The sequence below is a fragment of the Tamandua tetradactyla genome, chromosome 11, assembly GCF_023851605.1.
Source record: "Tamandua tetradactyla isolate mTamTet1 chromosome 11, mTamTet1.pri, whole genome shotgun sequence".
NCBI lineage: Eukaryota > Metazoa > Chordata > Mammalia > Pilosa > Myrmecophagidae > Tamandua > Tamandua tetradactyla.
In genome coordinates this window covers 102,364,590-102,386,483 of record NC_135337.1, presented here as the reverse complement: position 1 = coordinate 102,386,483, position 21,894 = coordinate 102,364,590, and the positions used below count along the sequence as shown (strand labels likewise).

The following is a 21,894-nucleotide window of genomic DNA, read 5'->3' as shown; positions in this document are numbered from 1 at the left end:
CATTTTCTTTTCACAGCATTTCAATGACTTAAGTAATCACCAAAATCTTATTTGTAAAGTATGAATCTTTTTATATAGATATAGGTAATTTGTAGGAATCTCACCAACAAGGAATTAAGAAATCTCATCTAGTCCAGTTTTCCCTACTTAAGTGACCTTGAGCAAGACACTTAATAACCTCACTGAATCTCTATTTCTCCATACATAAAAGGGAAATAATGATACATGCTTTATCCCATTTCTGTCACCACCCACCCCCACCCCAAAACTTGTGATTATTCAGGGATGAATAAGACAAAGCATTTGCTCAAGAGAATCTTGTAGTCAGTAGGTAAAGGCTACCTAACCAGGAATAATACCAAAATAATAATAATAATAATAAGTAAATAAGAGAGAGAAAAAAACCAGAATGAGGTAGTATAACAATGTGGTAGTACGTCTATTCTGAAATACATAGAAGTGATTAAATGTGTTCTTCACTAAATCTCAAGTAAGAGAATGATTGTGAAAATACTTGTTTAAAATGTTAGTAAAATATGGGTTGGTATCATTGTTTTAAAAGGAGCTTTGGGAAAATTGTAAATAGCACTATAAAATCTTTGAAAGTAATTCATGTTATCACAGAATTTGGAAGGTAGATCAGAGGATTTAACTTGGAGTTAGAATTCAGAGCATCTGAACTTGAATGGGAAAATAATTACATTTTTATTTTCACTAATCTCAAACTAAAATATAGCTTTTTCTGCAGTTAAGGATGTAGGCAATAAACTACAATAATAATAGAAGAACTTGGGGCTTTGTCACCAGTAGGAATCATTTTTATATCATGTTATGAAATGTGATTATGAAAATGTATTATAAGATAAAAGTATTTTGGTTCATCATAACTTTAGAATTACCAGAAATATCTGCTAAGCATTATTATAAAAATATCTCCGACATCATGGTCTTGCTGAAGGGTCTTGGAGAATCTCAGGGGCCTACAGATAATTCTTGCTGATCTCCAAATGGTCTTGCTAACATCTTTCCCCATAGTCCTAGAAGCAGTCATTTTCTTCACAGCCTTCTCCCTCTTGTCTTTCTTTTCATTGTTAAATTCAGCAATTGAAAGATTTCTTCTTTTTTGTTGTCAAGTATGTCATGGTTTTAGATAATTAATATGTACACTCAAATTATGGGAGACTGGAATAGGTAAAAGGAGCTGAGGCCTTCTCATCAAACCTTTGGAAGAATCCCTCTTCCCTTTTGCTCACTGGACATGTTCAAGCCTTTCAGTGGACTGATGCCGAGTGGAAAGGAAGGTTCTCCCCTTGGCCTCCATTTAGACTCTCTTCACAGCCTTCTAACTGGTTTCCACACACACACACACACACACACACACACACACACAGAAATTTGTCATGTTAAACCCCCCCTTTTGTTGTTGTATGCTGTATGATGGGGTCACATTTCGTTATTTTTCCATGTAAATTTACCATTATTGCAGCCCCATTTGTTAAATTTGTTTGTTTTTTATATGTTTGTTTTGCTTGCTTTTGTTTCTTTTCGGGGGAGTACATGGACTGTGAGTCAAACCCGGTCTCCCACATGGCAGGTGAGAATTCTACCACTGAGCTACACGTGCACCGACCCCCCCCATGTTAACCCTTCTTTAATTGAATTAATTGGGTTTTTGTTGTTGTTTTTTGGCAAATAAATACTCCTCCTTCCCCCTCTCCTCATCCTGTGATAACCTCTAATTTACTTTATCTCTGGGAATTTATTTCTCATCATCTCTTATAAGTGATATCTTACAACATTTGCCCTTGCTTATTTCATTGAGTATATAGATTCTTCCATGTTGCAGCATGTTTCCTAACTTTCTTCTTTCTTATGGCTGAATAATGTTCCATTGAGTATATGCACCACATTTGTTTAACCATTCACTTTTTGGTGAATACGTGGGTTGTTTCCACCTTTTGGCTATTGTGAACAAAGCTGGTGTACAAGTATCTATTTGAGATCTTATTTTCACACTCTGTGGGTATATACCTAAAAGTGGAATTGCAAGGTCTTATGGTAATTCTATATTTACCTTTTTAAGTAATCTCCCTATTTCTTTCCACAGTGGCTGTACCATTTTACCCACCACCAGTGCACTAGGGCTTCAATTTCTCTACATCCTCATTGACACATTATTTTCTGTTTTTGAAATAATAGTTGTGGGTATGAAGTGGTATCTCACTGTGGTTTTTGTTACCTATTGCAGTGCATTTATCATCACAATTGACTTTCTTTTTTGTGAAAAATAACATATATTCAAAAACAATAAATTTCAAAGCCCATTGCAATCACTGTGGTTTTAATTTGCATTTTCCTAAAGGCTAATGATGATGGGCATCTTTTCATGTGCTTATTGGCCATTTGTGTATCTTATTTTGTTTGCCCATTTCTAAAATGGGTTGTTATCTTTTTGGTGTTGCATTGTTAAAGTTCTTTCTATATTTTGGATTGTTAAGACCTTATCCATTATGTGATTGGCAACTATTTTCTCCCATTGCGTAGGATGCTTTTTCACTTTCTTGATTTCTTAAGGTCTTAATATTGATGAATCAAACTTATCTATTGTTTCTTTTGTTGTTCATGCTTTTGGTGTCATGTCTAAGAACCCATTGCTCAATCTCTGGTCATGAAGGTTTGTCCCTATGCTATCTTCTGTAGGAGCCAAGGGTTAAAACAAGACCTGCAGAATTTGTTGGGACCAGCTGGCGTTAAAGTGGCTGCAATAACTTGAGGAGACAGTTATTTGCTTAATGGAGAACAGTATGGGAGAGAGAGAATGTTGGTTTTGTCTTAAGCCCCAGGTGCTTTTTGGTCATCTTAAGTAAGCACTCTGTATTCTCACCAGGTGCATGCATACCCTTTGTCACGTGAACCCTGCAGTATATAAGCAGGAACCAGTTAAGAATAAAGTTGTCTGATGGCGCTGGTCTGTTATCGTTGAGCTTCAGACCACCTGAACCCATCTTTGTCTGTCTTTCATTCTGTCTTTCATTCTTTCTTTCTCATCATTCCTTAATATCCTTCAAGCTCCATTTCATAGGAAGCAACAATCTTGTAAGAGTTTTATAGCTCTTATATTTAAGGCTTGGATCCATTTTTTTTAATGTTCATAACTTTTTAAAATTGTGTAATATAACATATATACAAAGCAAAGAAAGAAAAAAGCTATAGTTTTCAAAGCACTCTTCAACAAGTAGTTATAGGGCAGATCCAAGAGTTTGTCACGGGCTACATAGGTGGCTAGAAGGAATATTTTTTTTATCATCACAATCGACTTTTCTCTTTTATAAAAAATAACATATATACAAAAAAGCAATTAATTTCAAAGCACAGCACAACAACTAGTTGTTGAACAGATTTCAGAGTTTGTTATGGGTTACAATTCCACAATTTTTGTCTTCACTTCTAGTTGCTCTAAGATACTGGAGACTAAAAGAAAAAACAATTTAATGATTCAGCATTCATATTCATTTGTTAAGTCCTATCTTCTCGTGTATAACTCCACCATCACCTTTGATCTTTCTATCCCATTCTTTAAGGGTATTTGGGCTACGGTTATTCTAACTTTTTTCATGTTGGAAGGGGCTGTGAATAATATGGGGTAGGGAGGTGGAACTTATGTTCTGGAGAAGCTGGGCCCTCTAGGTTTCAGGGTTTGTCTGGTTCAGGGACCCATCTGGAAGCTGTAGGTTTCTGGAAAGTTACCTTATTGCATGGAACCTTTGTAGAATCTTAAATACTGCCCTAGCTGTTCTTGAGGATTGGCTGGAATGGTTTTAGTTGGGGTTTGGCAAGTTATGATAGGTAGCAATGTCTAACTGCATCTTCCATAAGAGTGACCTCCAGAGGTCTTGGATCCATTTTGAGTTAATTTTTATATGGTGTGAGGTGGGGGGAGGGTCTAATATCATTCTTGCATGTAGATATCCAGTTTTTTTCAGCATCATGTGTTGGAAGAAACTATTTTTTCTGCACTGCATGTACTTAGCACCATTTGAAAAATCACTTTGCCATTGATGTGTGGGTCTATAGGTGGACCTTCAGTTCTGCTCCGTTGATCATTTTGTTTATCATTATGCCAGTACTACAGTTATCATTACTGTAGCTTTTATAGTACAATTTGAAATTGTCAAATTGTCAGTCCTCCAGTCTTCTTCCTTTTAAATATTGTTTTGACTGTTTGAGGCTCCCGTGCAATTCCATATAAACTTGAGGATCAGGTTTTCCATTCTTGCAAAAAAAAAAAGGCTGTTGGAATTTTGATAGAGATTGTGTTGAATTTGTACATTGTTTTGGGTAATTGCTGACTGACATTAACAATATTAACTTCCAACCCATGAACATGGGCTGTCCTGCCATTCATTTAGGACTTATTTAATTTCTTTCATCAATTTTTTTTAAATTTTCTTATTAATTAAAAAATTAACAACAAACAAAAATATTAACATCATTCCATTCTACATATACAATCAGCAAGTGTTTTTTTATTTACATTTTTATTGTGAAATATAGCATATGTACAAAAAAACCACAGTACATTGGGTTATAGTTCTATCATTTCAGTATTTCTTTCTAGCTACTATAAGACACTGAGACTAAAAAGAAATATCAGCATAATGATTCAGTAGTCATACTCACTTGTTAAATCTTGCCTTCTCTGATGCAGTTCCTCCTCCTCCTTTGATCCTTTTCCAACTCTTTAGGGATATTTGGGCAATGACCATTCTAACTTCATGTTAAAAAGGGGGATCCACATTATAGGATAGGGGCATGCTGCTGGTTGATGCCCTTATAGAGACTGGTAACTCTGGGTTCCAGGGCTTATCTGGCCTAAGACCCATTCAGCATGTTTTAAAGTTTTCAGTGTACAAGTCTTTTGTATCCTTGGTTAAATTTATTCCTAAGTATTTAATTTTTCACATGGTATTATAAATGGAATTGCTCCCTTTCCTCTTCAGATTGCTCTTTGCTGTATATAGGAACAACAGGGATTTTTTGTGTTAATCTTGAATTGTTTTTAACATTTTTAGTGTATGTTCAGTAGCATTAATGACATTTACAAGTTCAAATTACCATCCATTACTCAAAACTCTTTCATTACCACAAACAATTAGCCATTAAGCAGTAAATCCACATTTCCACCTCCCCCGGTCCGTCATAACCTCTAACCATATGTCTCTTGAATTTGCTTATGCTAGATATCTCAGATAAATGGAATCATATAATATTTGTCCTTTTGTGTCTGGCTTATTATACTTAGCAATGATTTTAAGGTCCATTTGCATTGTAACATGTATCAGAACTTCGTTTTTTGTGACTGAATAATATTCCATTGTATGACTATACCATATTTTATTTATCCATTGATCTCTGATGGACACTTGGATTGTGTCTACCTTTTGGCTATTGTGAATCAGGCTAATATCATTAGCTAGAACTGCGTCCTGTCTTCAGTTCTTTTGTATATATATATCTTGCAGTAGAATTGCCTGGTCATATGATAACTCTACATGTTGCTTTTTGAGGAGCCATCACACTATTTCTACAGCAGATGCATCATTTTAAATTCTCACTAGCAGTGTATAGGAATTCCAATTTCTCTGCATCCTTGCCAACACTTGTTTTCACTTTTTTCATAATATTCATTCTAATGGATATGAAGTGCAGTCTCATTGTGGTTTTGATTTGCAAAGAAATTCAAGGTTAATAGCATATGTAATTTTCCTACTAATGATCCTCCTAAGTCTCCTTTTTGCTTTTGATGTAAATTCCTAATTCCTTAATACTGCTTTATAAGGCTTTCCAGAGTCTGACTGTATTAGTTAGGGTTCTCTAGAGAAACAGAATCAACAGGGAACACTTGCAAATATAAAATTTATAAAACTGTCTCACGTGACCATGGGAACGCAGAGTCCAAAATTCACAGGGCAGACTGTGAAGCCGATGATTCTGATGGAAGGTCTGGATGAACTCCACAGGAGAGGCTCACCAGCCGAAGCAGGAAGAGAGCCTGTCTCTTCTGAATCCTCCTTAAAATGCTTCTGGTGATTAGATTAAGCATCACAGATTGCAGAAGATACTCCCCATTGGCTGATTACAAATGGAATCAGCTGTGGATACAGCTGACGTGATCATGATCTAGTTCTATGAAATGTCCTCATCGCAACAGACAGGCCAGCACTTGCCCAACCAGACAAACAAGTACCACAACTTGACCAAGTTGACACATGAACCTGACCATGACACTGACCTTGCTTATTCACTCTTTAGTCTCACTTTGCACTGAAAGTCTCACTCTCCTTGTGTTTTATACTTTAACCTTACTGAACTTTTTTCAGTCCTTCAATCTACCATAGTAAAAGAAGTTAGAATAGATACAATGAAAGTTTCTAAACAGTTGTCTCAATTTCTGTATTCATCTTATCTCTGAGTGATAGCAGTTTGTGAATCAGTACAAGTGTTCGGAGCATACTTTGAGATATACTTCACCACGTGGATAACATTTACAAACAAAATACTGAGTGAGAAAGGAAATTACAGAAGACTAAATGGTTTGTTAACAGGCACAGCTAATTTTGTTTAAGTATATGTGGATAAATGACTATGCCATAAAAGTAAAACTTCAGTAAGTTCTTTGGGAAGAAGGCTGGGATAGGAAAGACACAGATGCAGCGATGGTATTGGTAGTGTTTCAGTCTTAGATTGGGGTGGGGGGTTGATGTGTGGAATTTACTGTAATGCTTCATAGCTCATATATGTTGCATATATATTCTTACATATGTCACACATTTTATTTTAAAATTAAGATATGGGTAAAATTAGTAGAGATATCCTTTTCTTAATACATCCTGAAAGAAGGTAAACACAAAGAGCAAGAGCCCCAGTGTCACATACATACACAAACACTGCCTCGATTATTTCAGTGCCTGGGGGAGTTTTGGTATGAAGCAGTTGTTTCCTTTGGATAGAAAGAAACAAAATCAAGACAAATTTTTAAAACCCAGAGTATAAAGTTGAAGGTGTTATTTCTAAATTTTATGTAAGCATAGCCTTTTTCTTCATGTTTGTAAAAGAAAAATAAAACCAACAGGTAAAAAAGAAAAAGTATTCTAGTGGACTCCAGGAAACCAACAGTCAGATATTATTGTTCACATACTCTTGCTTGAAGAATGTTTTCAGAGATATCATTGAGTGTTTCTTTTTGAAAACACAGAAAGGAAGGATTACTTTGTACTTCAAACTTTTTTTTAACTTTTTTATTAAAAAATAACTAACAAACAAAACATTAAGATATCATTCCATTCTACATATACAATCAGTAATTCTTAATATCATCACATAGTTGCATATTCATCATTTCTTAGAACATTTGCATTGATTTAGAACAATAAAAAGACAACAGAAAAAGAAATAAAATGATAATAGAGAAAAAAAGATTATACATACCATACATCTTACCCCTCACTTTCATTTACCACTAGCATTTCAAACTAAATTTATTTTAATATTTGTTCTCCCTATTATTTATTTTTATTCCATATGTTCTGTTCTTCTGTTGATATAGTAGCTAAAAGGAGCATCAGACACAAGGTTTTCACATTCACAGCGTCTCATTGTGAAAGCTATATCATTGTTCAATCATCATCAAGAAACATGGCTACTGGAACACAGCTCTACATTTTCAGGCAGTTCCCTCTAGCCTCTCCGTTACATCTTGAATAATGAGGTGATATCTACTTAATGCACAAGAATAACCTCCAGGATAACCTCTCAACCCTGTTTGGAATCTCTCAGCCATTGACACTTTGTCTCATTTCCCTCTTTCCCCTTTTGGTTGAGAAGGTTTTCTCAATCCCTTGATGCTAAGTCTCAGCTCATTCTAGGGCTTTTCTCAGTCCCTTGATGCTGAGTCTCAGCTCATTCTACACTCTGTCCCACGTTGCCAGAGGAGTCATGTCCCACACAGAGAGGGGGAGGGTGGTGAGACTGCTCATCATGTTGGCTGGAGAGAGGGGCCACATCTGAGCAACAAAAGAGGTTCTCTTGGGGGTGACTCTTAGGCCTAAATTTTAAGTAGACTTGACCTATCCTTTGTGGGGTTAAGTTTCATATGAACAAACCCCAAGACTGGGGGCTCAGCCTATAGCTTTGGTTGTCCACACTGCTTGTGAGAATATCAAGAATTCAACTTGGGGAAGTTGAATTTCTCCCCACTCTCACCATTCCCCAAAGGGGACTTGCAAATATTTTCCCAGTCACTTATCAAATCACTCTGGGATTCATCGGGGCATCACTCTGGACAAACCGACAAAATCTCATGTCCTACCTGAGATTCCAATGTACTTCAAACTTTAGATAAGAGTGTAACTTAGAGTTCTTTTACCCGTGCTGCACTTAAGAATTACCTGGGGAAACTTTTAAATTCACAGATCTAGAAACTAATTTTTATTATATTTATAAATATATCTATTTGTGCACAATGCATTGAAAATTTAAAGGACTAGTTTTTTAGTACTGAAAGTATGAGCACTGTTTTGTTCTTCATTTTCACAGCTGTATAATATTGAACCCCAGGTAATATTTATTCATTCTCTTTTTGATGAACTTGTAAATTGTTTCCAACTTTTGGCTATTGTGAACAATATTGCTATAAACTTCCTTGTATAAGTATTCTGGTGCAGTTAACTTGAAGAATGGAGTTGCTGGGTAATAGAGATGTACATCTTCACTCTAGATAATGTAATACTGTTTTCCAAACTGTTTTACTCTTAAATACAGCAATGGAGGGAGTTGAGTTCCTCTTGATTTTCTATTAAAGTTTGACTTTCACTCTGAAACATACTTCTGTTTTACAAGGGTCCTAGGGATTTTGGAGAGAAGTCTTAATCAAAGTTCTACAGATTCTAATAAATTTCTAGAATTCCATCTTTGTATTTGAATATATAACTTTCCCTGGGATAGCTTTTTCATTTTGATGGGAGGCAATAATATGTAATGTAAGAGTCATATAGACTTTAAAATCCTCATTTGGTTTTACTGCTTGTTTTTTCCATTGTTCTGGTAACTTTCTTAATTCTGGGAGCCTAGAGTATAAGTAGTGGAACTATCTATCTTTTGTCTAGTTGTTAGTACAAAATGAATTAACATGTTTAAAATGTACTTTGCAGAGTACCTGGTTCATAGTAGTTAATATATTTTCAATATATATTTGTTGAATAAATAATGTCAAGCTAGGACTTGGGAGGAGAAAAAAGATTTGTTCTGTGGGGGGTGGAGGGGGGCAGTTTATATGTTATTTATGAGATTGAGAAATTGGGGGGAAAAATTAAATGTCCAGTAGTAGGATTAGCAGTTATGGTACATTCATAAAATGAAGTGCTGTGCAGTCTTTAAGTATCATGTTCTCAAATGTAGGGAAATGTTTGGTGACTGTATAAGAAAAAGATTATAAACTAGGATTATCCCATATATTTTCATATAATTTATACACTACATGTGCATTGAAAAAAGTCTGAAATGACACACACTTGAGTTTTCATGATTCCCAGTGGATGACGAATTTGTGACTTAATACTGTGTATTTTCTGTGATTCCCAAATTTTTTGCAGTTATTTAATACTACATTTTTGGTTTTGTTTTTGCATGGGCAGGCACCAGGAGGCAAACCCAGGTCTCTGGCATGGCAGGCTAGAACTCTGCCTGCCGAGCCACCATGGCCTGCCCATTATATTAATTTTATAATCAGGAAAAAAAATTATCTAAATGAATGGCATAGAAAGGGATGTTAACAGTAAACTTTACTAAGAAATGGTTTAATATAAAGAATATATAGCAGCGTGCTGAAAATAGATGGTAATATTTCAAAATTTCAACTTATGTGTGAGACTAATACAAAAAATGTTTATTTGGTACAAAATTTATATTTTGACTAGTGCATTTCCTAATATAACTTATGTAGATAGCTTGATTGAACATAAGTACTTGGAATCTTGAGTAGAACATGAGATTTTGTTGGTTTGTCCAGAGTGATGCCCTGATGAAACCCAGAGTGAATTGATCAGTGAGTGGAAAAGTATTTGAAAAGTCCCCTTTGGGGAGTGGTGAGAACAGGGAGAAATTCAACTTCCCCAAGTTGAATTCTTGATATTCTCACAAGCAGTGTGGACAACCAAAGCTATAGGCTGACCCCCAGTCTTGGGGTTTGTTCATATGAAACTTAACCCCACAAAGGATAGGTCAAGTCTACTTAAAATTCAGGCCTAAGAATCACCCCCAAGAGAACCTCTTTTGTTGCTCAAATGTGGCCTCTCTCCAGCCAACCCAACATGCAAACTTACCACACTCCCCCTGTCTACATGGGACACGATTCCCAGGGGTGTGGACCTTCCTGGCAACAAGGGGCAGAAATCCTAGAATGAGCTGAGACTCGGCATCAAGGGATTGAGAAAAACCCTAGAATGAGCTGAGACTCAGCATCAAGGGATTAAGAAAGCCTTCTCGACCAAAAGGGGGAAGAGTGAAATGAGACAAAGTGTCAATGGCTGAGAGATTCCAAACAGAGTCCAGAGGTTATCCTGGAGGTTCTTCTTACACATTGAGTAGATATCACCTTGTTATTCAAAATGTAATGGGGACACAAAAACTCAAAAATGGACAGCACAATAATACCTAATTGTAAAGTAATCATGTTAAAACACTGAATGAAGCTGCATCTGAGCTATAGGTTTTTGTTTTGTTTTGTGTTGTTTTGTTTTGATTTTACTATTATTTTATTTTTTTCTCTATATTAACATTCTATATCTTTTTCGGTTATGTTGCTAGTTCTTCTAAACCAATGCAAATGTACTAAGAAATGATGATCATGCATCTATGTGATGATGTTAAGAATTAATGATTGCATGTGTAGAATGGTATGATCTCTAAATGTTGGGTTAATTTCTTTTTTTCCGTTAATTAAAAAAAAGAGAGAAGGGATAATTGGAGATGAAGGGATACAGACTGTACAACGGGACTGGATATAAAAACTCAGAAATGGACAGCACAATACTACCCAATTGTAATGCAATTATGTTAAAACACTGAATGAAGCTGCATGTGAGGTATAGGTTTTTTGTTTTTGTTTTTTTTGTTTTTTTTCTTTCTATTATTGTTTTAATTCTTATTCTGTTGTCTTTTTATTTCTTTTTCTAAATCGATGCAAATGTACTAAGAAATGATGAATATGCAACTATGTGATGCTATTAAGAATTACTGATTGTACATGTAGATTGGAATGATTTCTAATTGTTTTGTTAATTCTTTTTTTAATTAAGAAAAAAAAATGTAATGGGGAGGCTGGAGGGAACTGCCTGAAAATGTAGAGCTGTGTTCCAGTAGCCATGTTTTTTGAGGATGACTGTGTAATGATATAGCTTTCACAATGTGACTGTGTGATTATGAAAACCTTGTGTCTGATGCTCCTTTTATCTACCTTGTCAACAGGGAAGTAGAACATATGGAATAACAATAAATAACAGGTGGAACAAATGTTACAATTTAAAAAAAGAACATACAGGACTCATTCATCAATGAGTTCATTTTTTTTACTAGTTTATATAAGCATTTGACTAGGATCAAGTATACTAGGCTTAGGAAGAGAGCTGGGTAGCATTGAAATTCTCTATATTGATTATATCCTGTAAGGAATTTTAGATTAATTGAAAGCATAACTCTCTCTGAAGCTCTTTTCTTGACTTTTTAAAAAGCTAGGTGATACAACTCTTCAGTTTAATTCTAGTTCTGTCATATATCTAAAAAGTTCCCATTTTGGAAAAATATATAAGTACTTTTTTTGTTTGTTTGGTTTTAAGCAATTGTGTTCATCCTTTCTAGGTAGATTTAGATGGTTTTGTTTTGTTTTTTACTTTTTTTAATTATGAAATATAAATATAAAAAATGCAGTAAGTTTCCAAGTACATCTTAACAAGTAGTTATAGAAAAGATTTTAAAGTTTGGCATGGGATGCAGATGGACAATTCATTTTTTCTTCTATTGCTCCAAGACGCTAGAGACCAACAGAAATATCAATATAATGATTCAGCAGTCAAACTCATTTATTAAATTCTATCTTTTGTTATACTCCTCCTCTTTAAATAACATATACATAAAAGCAATAAATTTCAAATACATGGCAACAATTAGTTGTGGAACTAATTTCAGAGTTTGGTATAGGTTACAATTCCATGACTTTAGGTTTTTATTTCTAGCTGCTCTAAAAATATTGGACGCTAAAGGAAATATCAGTATAATGATTCAGCACTCATAATCATTTGTTAAACCCAAACTTCTCTGTATAACTCCACCATCATCTTTGATCTTTCTCCCGCTCTTTAGGGGTATTTGGACTATGCCCATTCTAACTTTTTCATGTTGGGAGGAGCTGTCAATAAAAAGGGATGGGGGATGGAACTAGTTAATGTTCTTGAAGGGCTGGCCCCTCTGCATTTCAGGACTTATCTGGTCCAGGTACCCATCTGGAGGTTGTAGGTTTTGGAGAATTACCCTAGTGCATGAAACCTTTGTAGAATCTTCTACATGGACCTAGGTATTCTTTAGGATTGGCAGGAATGGTTTTGGTTGGAGTTTGGCAGTTACAATAGGTAGCAATGTCTAACTGAAGCATGTGTAAGTGTGACCTCCAGTTTAGCCTCTTGACTGTTTTTGAACTCTCTCAGCCACTGATACCTTAATTGTTCTACTTCTCTCCCCCCTTTTTATTAGGATGGAATTGTTGATCCCATAGTGCCAGGGCCAGGCTTCTCCCTGGGAGTCATACCCCACCCTGCCAGGGAGACTTGCATCCCTGGATGTCATATCCTGTGCAGGGGGGAGGGCTGTGGTTTCACTTGCAGAGTTGGGCTTGGAAAGAGAGAGAGAGAGGCTACATCGGAACAGTAAAAGTGCCCCTCTGAAGGTGACTCTCGGGCACACCTACAGAGAGGCTTAACTTCTCCACTGCATACATAAACTTCCCAAGAGGCCAGCTTCAAGATCATAGGGCTTGGCCACTTCATTTGGGTGTCCCCAGTGTTTGGCATAGTATCCCGGTGTTTCTCCGGTGGTAAAATTTAATAGTTCCATATTTTTTCCCCCATTCCTCAAGGGGCTTCGCCAATACTTTTTAATTATCCAGGCATTATATGAGCTATACAGGATTAAGGGCTCTCATTCTTATTCTGGACTCTCTGTGTTTGGATTGTTTAAATGATCTATCCAGACAGGTTGAGTTAGATTTAGGTTTTTTGACTGACTTTTTAAAAATGTTCTATTAAAAGGATTAAAAGTGGTCCAACCAAAGAATGGGCATTTTACTCTTATTGTTACATGCATGATAAAATAAGAATCTTAGAAAAGTCATTTTGTCTTAAGAGACTTGTTTGATTACTAGAGTTAATAGGTATCTATTTTTATCTGGCCAGGAATTATTTGTAATTCTAAGGAGAAACTGGGAGCACAATGGGAGATGACAGTGAGTGGTTGAAACTGCCAGTTGATCAGAAATGTGAACACAAGGTAAGAATTTTCTGGAACTCAGATTTCGGTGTCATCAACTTGTTTTATCAGCAGTTATATTATTAACTTACTTAGGAGCATATGAAAACATTACTAGTTTCAGAATTGCTGATGCCTTTTTAAATATTTTATTTCATTGAAATGTGCTTTTCTAGCTCAATAAAGGTATTTTTTTGAATCTTTGGGAATAATTCAAAGCAGATACATGAGTAAAGTGAAAGCAGGTTGTACCTGTAAAGTGTTATTTGCTGACTAGTTTTTTTTTGAGTGACTAGTTATTTTAATCTCCTATTGCATATGTACAGTATGCTCAGAGTAGCTAAGTATTTAGTAATATTTCACTATCTAGAAACGTTCATTTGGAGTTGTGTTCTGAATTCTGCCATAGAACTCCAGCATTTTTTAGGTACTTTGATCTATATAATCTGTATTCCAATCTACCATCAGAAGCTTCCACTCTTTTTATTCTGGTTTATTTTATTTTATGCTAAGGAGAAAACTTATATTTATTTTATTGTCATTTAGTGGGTATTTTTTCAAATTATCTTGTTTTCTCCAACTGTACTCCTAAGTTCTTTCATTTTTCAATCATTCTTAAAACAACAAATAACTGTCATGTAGTAGATTATAGATCTTCATTTTCCTCCTCTTGTAAATTTACTTAAATTAATAAAGAGGGTTCTCAGACTAATCCTCTGAGGTTGTTGGCAGTTCTTTAAAGTTTGTTTTGAATCTCATTATTCAAGATTTGGGGTTGATGACTGCTAAAAATACATAATAGATGTATTAATCCACATGATTGTTTACATACAATTGTATATAGTAGAGAAGAAATTTGGAGACCAGGTCCTTACATCCTCCATAGAGCTACTTTTTACCCTCCATAATAAGTTACCTGAAGTCAAATATTGTATCAATTGTAAAAATCAGTTTATCTCTTCAGATAAAGCCAGATTAACTATGACCTGGTTCATTTTAATTTATTAAATATATTATGTAATTATATACTATATAATTTCAACTAAATAGATTTTGAGGGGGGAATTTTGGAATCTATGGTAGAATTATAGCTATTATAATGCTTTTTTTGTAGCTATTGTCTTTTTTCACAGTAAAGGGCAGACAAAATAGGTAAATTGCTTGAAGACTTTCCAATTTTTCATTGGTTAGTATGCACGAAGAGTTTTTTAATCCAATAAGAATTGGTGGATTTTTTTTCCAGTTGTGTCCCTGTTGTTGCCTGTATTATGTGTGTTGAAATTGAAAGGAAGGTTTTCACAATTACACAGTCACTTTAAAAAGCTATATTATTATGCAATGGTCTTCAAGAATCAAGACTACTGGAACACAGTCCAGCAGTCTCAGGAAATTCTCTCAGGGAAACCTTTTCCTGACTCAACCAGAATAGGCCTCCTATTATGCAATTTCATAGCACCAAGTCCCTTCTTCCTTGTGGCACTTACCACTGTTGATTTTGCATTTATTTATATGATTCTTAATGTCCTTTTTTACTGCTAGAATATAAGCTCCACAAGGGACAAGACTATGTTTTTATATATTAAAATCTGTTGAATAAATTAATGAAAACAGAATAGGTCAGTAAATGTGTCTGAAATTTACTAAAACAAATAAATTATTGATCAGAAAATTTCTCAATGTGGTATAAGGCTGCCTAATGATTACACCAATACAACTGAAAAACAATATACTTTGAAGGTTAGGCAGATTCAAAGGGTGAGTTCTCCATGTTTGAATTGTCATGTCTTTAATACCATATTATAAAGATGTAAGAACTAATCCTTGGATATAAAGTGAGATACTTTTTTTTTAATGAGTGGTATACTTTTATCAAGACCTGTTACGAATTTTAGATGGTCTTGGCAGAATGTTGCAAATGTTAAACTTATAAGAAAAGGTTTTTGGATAATAGTTTCTTTTAATTTATTTATTAATTAAAAAAATAAAATAAAACAATATACATAATCAGTAATTCACAATATCATCACTTAGTTGCATATTCATCATTTCTCAGAACATTTGCATTAATTCAGAAAAAGAAATAAAAAACAATAGAAAAAGAAATAAAACGAACACAGGAAAGAAAAAAAATAGATTACATCTACCATACCCCTTACCCCTTGCTTTCATTGATCACTAGCATTTAAACTAAATTTATTTTAGCATTTTTCCCCCTATTATTTATTTTTATTCTGTATGTTCTACTCCTTTGTTGACAAAGTAGATAAAAGAAGCATCAGACACAAGGTTTTCACAATCACACAGTCACATTGTGACAGCTGTATCATTATTCAATCATCCTCAAGAAATATTGCTACTGAAACACAGCTGTACATTTTCAGGCAATTCCCTCCAGCCTCTCCATTACATCTTGAGTAACAAGATATCTACTTGATGCATGGCTAATAGTTTTTGAAAACTGAATTTCCTGAACTTCCTTTTTGTTTCTAGTTATGGAATCTTTTGTTCAAATTACCCAATATGATAAAGATATTTTTTCTTCCCCTCCCCCCCAAAATTTAATAGATAATATTACATTGAAATGTAATTATATTTTGTTTTAAAAATTATTTTTCTTTTAGTTGTGGAAAGCAAGGTTAAGTGGTTATGAAGAAGCCCTGAAGATCTTCCAGAAAATAAAAGATGAAAAGAGCCCAGAATGGTCCAAATTTTTAAGACTGATCAAAAAATTTGTAACTGATTCCAACGCAGTGGTTCAGTTGAAAGGACTGGAAGCTTCACTTATTTATGTTGAAAAAGCCCATGTAGCAGGAAGGTACGTAGTTTCTTGCCAATTATTTTGATTAAAAACTCCTGTTACCAAACTTAATCCAGAGATTAAGATGAATTTAATGTATATTTATATATGACTGTTCTAGTTATTAGTACTTCTAAAATATATTAGTTTTCTTACTTTAATAGCTCTTGGATGCTTGTTTTTCATTCAGTACTTATCTGGTCTTACAAGGACATGAGCACTCTAAAGAGGTGAAGATCAGAAATCACATCTTGGGTTTTACCTCAAAGCTTAAAGAGCAAGTCATTTTCCTTTTCTGCCTTTTGTGTGGAAATTATTCTACACTAAAAGGGAAAGTCAGTCACTTTTAGAAGAAACTGAGGTTGTCAGCAAAGGAATTATCAGAATTTCACTCAAGGCATTTGGACATTACAAAACTTTTTCTATAAGGGTTTCCAGCTAGGTTATCCTAGAATTACATGTTTCTCCCTGTGGTCATTAAGAATTTTTGTCTCTTGAGATATAATATTGACCAGACAACCTTTGTGACTACCTGCTGTTTTTTGACAAATGCTTTATATAATCCCAGTCAACCAAGTCTTCTAATTCCTAATAGTTTAAGTTTTATTTAATTTAGAAGAGACTCAGAGAAGTAAAAGTACTGGTAAAATCTTGCCAAGAAGTCAAGGGTATCCATCTGTTTTTAAAGGTACAACATATTCATTCCCTCTGTAAAGAAATGCCCTTGTCCTAAGAAATACTTTCAGTGGCTTTTAAAAAAAGTGTTCAGAAAAGCAAGTACTCTGTAATCCTATTGTAAAATATATCTTCTCTTCATACATATATATATATATATATATATATAGAGAGAGAGAGAGAGAGAGAGACAGACAGACAGACAGACAGAGAGGAAGATATGAAAAGATAGAAAAAAAGGATAGACAAGCTTCCTCTTGGTGGGATTTTTGCTTTCTTGTTTCAATCTTCTGCATTTATAGGCAGATTTAAAAATAATATATAACTCTTTAAATCCCTGTTTGGTTCTATTTCTTTATCTAATATGACATGTCTTAAAAACCATGCAAACCATAAAAGTTTAAGAAATTTATGCTTGCATAAGTTTTAAAATTAGACATTCATTTCCTTTATTTTTCAGCGCTATTAAATTTCTTGTAATCCCCTCCTTCCTTGACTTTTCTTTTAGTAGTTCTTTCTACTAAAGTATACGTTGTTTTTGTTTTGTGGTGGTGGTGGTGGTGGTGGTGGTGGTGGTGGTGGTGGTGGTTTACAATCCATGTTACAGAACCACTGGAGAAGTTGTATCAGGCATTGTAAGCAAGGTATTCAACCAGCCTAAGGCCAAAGCCAAGGAGCTCGGCATAGATATCTGTCTCATGTACATAGAGATTGAGAAAGGAGAGGCTGTGCAAGAAGAGCTCCTGAAAGGCCTGGACAATAAGAACCCCAAGATCATAGTGGCCTGTACAGAGACCCTGAGGAAGGCCTTAAGGTAAGATTTTTTACTTTTGCTTTAGTTCTCTTAATAACTAGAACATTGCAATCTGAGTTTGGGTTCCTGGATTAAACAGAAAGGGAAACTGCTGGATTTGACTTGGTATGCCAGACCCTCCAGTAAACTGGCCTGAAAAAAACACTCAGGTGTGGCACATCTTGTGGAACACTTCACATGTGTTACATGGCTCTCTTATCTAAAACCCTTAGTAATGAAGATTAATAGGGAGTATTTTGACCCATTCTCAGATTAAAAATTGACCTTTTCTTGGAAAAGCACTCCTCGTATATTTAAACAGCTTTTTGTCTCTTGCTTCCCACAAGTATAGATTTCTGTATTTTGAAGTGTTGACTAAAGCAAACTTTGTTTAGGTGTCATTTTAATAAAGTAAAAGCAAAGGCTTTATATCTTTAAACAGAAGCAAAGCAGCTGCAAATAGAAAATAATTTACTCTTATATAATGTCTTTTTTAACTTTTTTTAATTGTATATATAGTATAACATATATACAAAGCAAAGAAAGAAAAAAGCAATAGTTTTCAAAGCACTCTTCAACAAGTAGTTACGGGACAGATCCCAGAGTTTGTCTTGGGCTACCATGTGATCCTCTCAGATTTTTCCTTCTAACTGCTCCAGAGTATAGGAGGCTAGTTGGAATAAATTTTTTCATCACAATCAACATGTTTTTTCTTTTTTTATGAAAAATAACATATATATAATAATCAGTTTCAAAGCACAGCACCACAATTAGTTGTAGAATAGGTTTCTGAGTTTTGTATGGTTTACAATTCCACAATTTTAGGTTTTTCTTCTAGCTGCTCTAAGAGATGAGAGACTGAAAGAAATATCAATGATTTAGCAATCATTTGTTAAATCCTACCTTCTCCGTATAACTCCACCATCACCTTTGATCTTTCTATCCCATTCTTTAGAGGTGTTTGGGCTATGCCCATTCTAAATTTTTCATGTTGGGAGCGGCTGTCAATAAAACGGGGTAGGGAGATGAAGAACTAGCTGATATTCTGGAGAGGTTGGGCCCTCCAAGTTTCAGGACTTATGTGGTCTGGGACCCATCTGGAGGTTGTAGGTTTCTGGAAGGCATTATGTGTTTTTATGAGTAGTGAATGGTATGTTCATTTTGTCATTTTAGAGACCTAGTTAATTGATTTGGTTATTAGCACTGTGCTTCTGTCAGTAGATCTGTTCTGTCTTTGATAATAATAGATCTCTTAATAAAATCTATAATGCTATAATCTTCTGCCTTTAAATGTGAAGTTTCTAATCTGGAATGCAGTAAACTCTGGTTATTTCATTTTCGAATTGGGAGAATAAGGAAAGGAAAAGAACAGGTTGGGTATGTCTTACTATGTTGTCCTTTCAGATACTGTTATTTAGTCCTATTCTTGTGTGTTTCTTTAGCTGTCCTAAAGCATCTCAGGATCTAAAATGGTTCTTTGGTAGCTCCTGGGGCCCTCAAGAACTTTGAGACCAAACTGCTCCTAGGTGCCAGAATCACTGTCTTTGTCAGAGATAGCATCAGGGGACCAGAAACACACTATTGCCCCTAAAACAGACTTCAGTTTTTCCATGGTAATATTTTTTCTTTCAGATTTTTATTAATTAAAAAAATTACAAACAAGAAACACAAACATTCTTGATAATCATCCCGTTCCACATATGTAATCAGTAATTCACAATATCATCACATAGTTGCATATTCATCATCATGATCCTTTCTTAGAACATATGTATCAAATCATAAAAAAATTAAAAAACAACAGAAAAAAAACGAAAACAGAAAAATAAAATTATACACACCATGCCCTTACCCCTCCCTTTCATTGATCACTAACATTTCAGACTACATTTATTTTAACATTTGTTCCCCCTATTATTTGTTTTTATTCCATATGTTCTACTCGTCTGTTGATAAAGTAGATAAAATGAGTGTCAGACACAAGGTTTTCACAATCACAGAGTGACACTGTGAAAGCTATATCATTACACAGTCATCACCAAGAAACATGACTACTGGAACACAGCTCTGCATTTTCAGGCAGTTCCCTCCAGCCTCTCTGTTACATCTTGGATAACAAGGTGATGTCTACTTAATGTGTAAGAATAACCTCCAGGATAATCTCTCGACTCTGTTTGAAATCGCTCAGTCATTGACACTTTGTCTCATTTCACTCTTCCCCCTTTTGGTCGAGAAGGCTTTCTTAATCCCTTGATGCTGAATCTCGGCTCCTTCTAGGGTTTTTCTCAATCCCTTGATGCTGAGTCTCAGCTCATTCTAGGATTTCTGTCCCATGTTGCCAGGAAGGTCCACACCCCTGGGAGTCATGTCCCACATAGATGGGGAGGGTGGTGAGTTTGCTTGTTGTGCTGGCTGGATAGAGAGGCCACATCTGAGCAACAAAAGAGGCTCTCTTGGGGGTGACTCTTAGGCCTAATTTTAAGGAGGCCTGATATATTCTTTGTGTGGTTAAGTTTCATATGAACAAACCCCAAGACTGGGGGCTCAGCCTATAGCTTTGGTTGTCCACACTGCTTGTGAGAATATCAAGAATTCAACTTGGGGAAGTTGAATTTCTCCCCATTCTCACCATTCCCCAAAGGGTACTTTGCAAATACTTTTCCACTCACTGATCAAATCATTTTGGGATTCATTGGGGCATCACTCTGGACAAAACAACAAAATCTCATGTCCTACCCAAGATTCCAAGTACTTATTGTGTTCAATCAAGCTATCTACATAAGTTATATTAGGAAATGCACTAGTCCAAATATAAATTTTGTGCCAAATAAACATTTTTTGCTTTAGTCTCACACATAAGGTGAAATTTTAAAATATTAATTACCATCTATTGTCAGCACCCTGCAGTAATGACATTTTTGTTCTTCCTCATGCAAAAACATTTTTAAATTTGTACATTTAGTCAGTATCGTTATACACTCCAAGGCATTCCTAGATTATACCATCTCAATCTTTATCATCTATCTTTCTTTGTGATTTCATTTATGCCCCCAGCCCTTCTCCCTCTTTCAGTCTCACATTCAGCTTCATTCAGTGTTCTAGCATAATTATATTACAGTTATGTAATATTGTGCTGTCCATTTCTGTGTTTTTATATTCAGTCCTGTTGCACAATCTGTATCCCTTCAGCTCCAGTTACCCAATATCTTACCCTGTTTCTATCACCTGATGGTCTCTGTTACCAACGAATTATTCCAAGTTTATTCGCTAATGCCAGTTCATATCAGTGAGACCATACAGTATTTGTCCTTTGGTTTTTGGCCAGTCTCAGCATAATGTCCTTAAGGTCCATCATGTTACATACTTCATAACTTTATTCTGTCTTACAGGTACATAATATTCCATCATATGTATATACCACTATTTGTTTAGCTATGCATCTGTTGATGGACATTTTGGCTGTTTCCATCTCTTGGTAATTGTAAATAATGCTGCTATAAACATTGGTGTGCAAGTGTCCGTTTGTGTCCTTGCCCTCATGTCCTTTGAGTATAGAGAGCATATAGATGGGTCCTGTTTTTTAACCCATTCTGCCAGTCTATATCTTTTAATTGGGGAGTTTAATGAATTACCATTTAGTGTTATTACTGTACAGGTAGTACTTTCTTTTACCATTTTACCTTTTGGATTTATATGTCATATCTAATTTTCCTTCTTTTTACCTTTACTCATAGTCTTCCCTTCTACTCTCTTCTCCACACCTCTCTCTTCTGTCTTTTCATATCTGTCTCTAGTGCTCCCTTTAATATTTCTTGCAGAGTTGGTCTCTTGGTCACAAATTCTCTCAGTGATTTTTCGTCTGAAAATGTTTTAATTTCTCCCTCATTTTTGAAGAACAGTTTTGCTGGATATAGAATTCTTGGTTGGCAGTTTTTCTCTTCTAATAATTTAAATATATCATCCCACTGTCTTCTCACCTCCATGTTTCCTGCTGTGAATCTATGCATAGTCTTATTGGGCTTCCCTTGTATGTGATGGATTGCTTGTCTCTTGTTGC

At 35.0% G+C, this 21,894-nt stretch overlaps 1 protein-coding gene across 6 annotated transcripts in view; it reads left to right on the top strand.

The window, feature by feature from the left end:
* LOC143650892 (cytoskeleton-associated protein 5-like) overlaps positions 1 to 21,894 on the top strand; it is a 105,933-nt gene that overhangs the window by 25,506 nt on the left and 58,533 nt on the right. For all 6 annotated transcript variants that reach the window (XM_077122204.1, XM_077122203.1, XM_077122202.1 and 3 more), the window contains exons 2-4: positions 13,500 to 13,593; positions 16,194 to 16,387; positions 17,652 to 17,858. In XM_077122204.1, coding sequence (XP_076978319.1) covers positions 13,537 to 13,593; positions 16,194 to 16,387; positions 17,652 to 17,858 — 458 coding nt within the window. In that variant the 5' untranslated portion in view covers positions 13,500 to 13,536. The remainder of the gene's footprint in view (positions 1 to 13,499; positions 13,594 to 16,193; positions 16,388 to 17,651; positions 17,859 to 21,894) is intronic.